Source organism: Egretta garzetta, unplaced genomic scaffold (assembly GCF_000687185.1).
Source record: "Egretta garzetta isolate BGI_Z169 unplaced genomic scaffold, ASM68718v1 scaffold77, whole genome shotgun sequence".
Lineage (NCBI taxonomy): Eukaryota > Metazoa > Chordata > Aves > Pelecaniformes > Ardeidae > Egretta > Egretta garzetta.
This window is the reverse complement of record NW_009260130.1, coordinates 480,341-481,544: the sequence shown is the minus strand read 5'-3', so window position 1 is coordinate 481,544 and position 1,204 is coordinate 480,341. Positions and strand designations below refer to the sequence as shown.

At 59.8% G+C, this 1,204-nt stretch overlaps 1 protein-coding gene across 1 annotated transcript; it reads right to left on the bottom strand.

The window, feature by feature from the left end:
- Nucleotides 1-35: 35 nt before the first annotated feature.
- Nucleotides 36-1,204, bottom strand: LOC118452549 (interleukin-8-like; the record flags this gene model as incomplete). Its single annotated transcript, XM_035896954.1, has 3 exons — nt 36-141; nt 486-621; nt 1,162-1,204. Coding segments are annotated over 3 exons (285 nt in total), but the record flags the coding sequence as incomplete, so codon positions are not given.

The window sequence follows — 1,204 nt, the reverse complement described above, 5'->3', positions numbered from 1 at the left end:
CGTCCCGCCAGCGCGCTCGATACGCCGCTTGGTTTTCAGGCGCCGGGCGTTGCGTACCTCTGCATCAGCTTGTGGATGAGCAGCTGGATCCAGGGCGCCTCGGGGTCCACGCACACCTTCTTGTTATTCTTCAGGCTGAGGCTGCAAGGCGGCGAGACCCTCTCAGCGCCCCGCACGCCCCTTCCCCAAAGTTTTTCTGATCGCGCCGCTGTCCGCAGAGAAAACCCCTCTCGCTCCCCGGCACGGTTACGAGCACCCCCTGCCACCCTCGCTGGGATTTTTTTAGGCCTCGACCTTGGCTCCATGAGCCACGCCGGGGGGAACCCCTATTAAAATGGGGAGCGGTGCCCCACACGACAGCCCGCGCCTTGCGAGAGTCACCACCAGATTTGGGGGCTTCCAAGAGGGTGCAAGCGCCGGCATATTTTTGCACGGGTACACAAGCAAGCAACATGCAGAGATTGGTTTGCAGGCTTTCCACTTACACAATCTCCTTCCTCCTGCAGTGAATACCCGGCGGCGTAACGTCGATGGCAAGGATCAGCCCCAATTTGATGACCTGGGCGGTTGATTTGATGCACTTGCACCTCATGTTGGTCAGCAGGCTCTCCAGCGACAGACCTGCACCCGAAAGCAGCCCACACCCAGGTCTCGGCCCCGCCGTGGGGGAGGCAAGATGGGGACACACACACACAACCCCCGCCATCCTCACGCCGCCGTCCCCGTGCCACCGTCCCATCCCCTCCCTCCCTGGTACACGCGGGGACACGCTTGTGTCAATGCGAGAGCGGTGAGGCTGGTGCAAGGCTCATCCCTCCCGGCGCAGGCTCAAAGCTTTCTTTTCATGCACACAGCTTCAGGGTTTAAAAACTTAACCAATGTTTTATGAATTAAACCCGTCGCCTGCCCACCAAGCCCTCGAGTTTGACGGGAGCCTTGAAGAGAAGCAGCTTCAATCCCCCAGGCAAATCCCCCCCCAAGTCCCAAGCATCCCCCTCCAGCTTTGCCATCAGGTTTAAAAAGATAAACTCAAGCTCAAAGATAGGCAAGAGACAAATTGGAAAGCTTAGAGGAGCCCACGTTCAGCTCCACCTGGGGCACCCAATGCCTCTGCCCAGGGATTTGGAAGGGGACACAGATGGACACCCCGCGGTCACTCACCGCCCCCTGGCACCACGTTGCTCAGGAGCAGGGCCAGGGCCAG